At 54.8% G+C, this 1,629-nt stretch overlaps 1 protein-coding gene across 1 annotated transcript; it reads right to left on the bottom strand.

The window, feature by feature from the left end:
• Positions 1-473: 473 nt before the first annotated feature.
• On the bottom strand, positions 474-1,076 carry LOC111621863. The gene has a single exon (XM_023364118.1). The coding sequence runs from the start codon at positions 1,074-1,076 to the stop codon at positions 474-476; it is 603 nt and encodes a 200-aa protein (XP_023219886.1).
• Positions 1,077-1,629: the final 553 nt, after the last annotated feature.

The following is a 1,629-nucleotide window of genomic DNA, read 5'->3' as shown; positions in this document are numbered from 1 at the left end:
GAGCAGCAACCGTTACTTCGACCAAATCTGGCCATGTAACGGGGAAACTTCCCATGTCCCGTAAGGATTTGGGTCAGTCTCCAATTACAACTGATCGGAGTTAGGCCAACTTCAGGCACGAAGGCGTAGGTTGACCTACCTACTGTACTGAGGTTCCAGCGCTCTTGCCAGTGTGTCATCGATCGATGCAGTAGAGTACCTTTTAAGTAACTAGCCGGAGGTTCTACCTTCTCCGTTACAAATGGGCCCTTGGCCGCCTCCTTGGCCAAGTGATCGGCACATTCGTTGCCCCGGATACCGATGTGACCGCGTACCCATCTCAGGTCAACTTGTCGCATGTGCCTCGCCCTCAGTACCCTACCTCTGATCTTGTGTACCAATAGGTCTCTGTGGTATCCGTCACGTAACGCCTGAAGTGACGACTGGCTGTCAGAGTACACCGTGACTGCAACGGGACCCGGATGGTGTAGGATTCACTGGGACGCTCCTGAAAGAGCCACCAGTTCGGCTTGAAACACGGTCGCTTCCTCGTTCAGTCTGACTGACGAACTGTACACTAAAACCCCATCATGGTAAACGCAGTAGGCTGCGCCCACTTGGCTGCCGTCTTTGGAGCCATCGGTATATATTTCGATACCACATAGAGTAGGTTCACCGACCTCCCAGTCGATGCCCACCCTTAGGCTTGGATGGGTACTCCATATGTCTGCCTGACATAAGAGTTTCATCGCTGGGTACATCTGGTTGCAGTGCTTTGCCTGTATACCCTCCACCGCGATCCTAAAGAACGCCGCCTCCTGGCTGACTACCAGGGGCAGCGGAAGAAGCCCTGCCAGGGCTAGGGCCGCGTCAGTGGATACCGTTCTGTAGGCACGTGTGACCCGTAGGGCGGCAGGCCTTTGAATTGTAAGTAGGGTCCTACTTTGCTTCACGTTGGCAGACTCCTTCCACCAGATACCGCAAGCATAGCAGATCATGCGCTCCAGAGCCATCTTGTAGATAGTCCGGATTGCCTCACCGCCTATGCCGTACTCTTGCCTGGCCAGTCGCGATAGTCCCGCTATCGCTCGGTTCATCTTGTCTCGGACAAACCTGAGGTGTGGCGTTCAACAAAGGGATTGGTCAATAATGACACCTAGGTACTTAAGTTCACTTACCCTTCTGATGGGGTTGCCCTTTATTCGGTAGATTGGCTGACGTGCCAGAATACCGGTACGGGCCACCGTCAGGGCCTCCGATTTCTCGGGGCTGAAGGTCAGTTTGTGGGACTGTCCCCAGCAAGTGAGCCGTTCTATGGCTTCGTTGCCTTGGCGCTCCATCTCGCGCCGATTGGTGCCGGCAACTACTATTAACAGATCATCCGCATAGGCCTGCAGCTGGACATCGTCTGGCATGGCGAGTCTCAGCGCCGTGTCGGCAAGGACGTTCCAAAGGAGTTGTCCTATGCATGACCCCTGGGGGCATCCCCTCTCCAGCTTCCTAACATACCTGGTCGTTAGAGTGATGTAGATCACTTCGCGTTCGCGAAGGAAACTCTTTAGAGTACGGAAAAGGGTGGAGGGCAGGTTCGCTCTCCGCAACTCATCCACGATGGAGGGCCACCAGACATTGTCGAATGCCCCCACGACA

This window comes from Centruroides sculpturatus, unplaced genomic scaffold (assembly GCF_000671375.1).
Source record: "Centruroides sculpturatus isolate CEXI.00-Female unplaced genomic scaffold, Cexi_2.0 scaffold184, whole genome shotgun sequence".
Classification (NCBI taxonomy): domain Eukaryota; kingdom Metazoa; phylum Arthropoda; class Arachnida; order Scorpiones; family Buthidae; genus Centruroides; species Centruroides sculpturatus.
The sequence above is the reverse complement of the archived record's forward strand: the minus strand, read 5'-3'. Positions and strand labels throughout refer to the sequence as shown.

Bases quoted from the DNA above. Each gene is read 5' to 3' on its own strand.
- LOC111621863 (XM_023364118.1), bottom strand. From the start codon at position 1,076: ATGAACCGAGCGATAGCGGGACTATCGCGACTGGCCAGGCAAGAGTAC.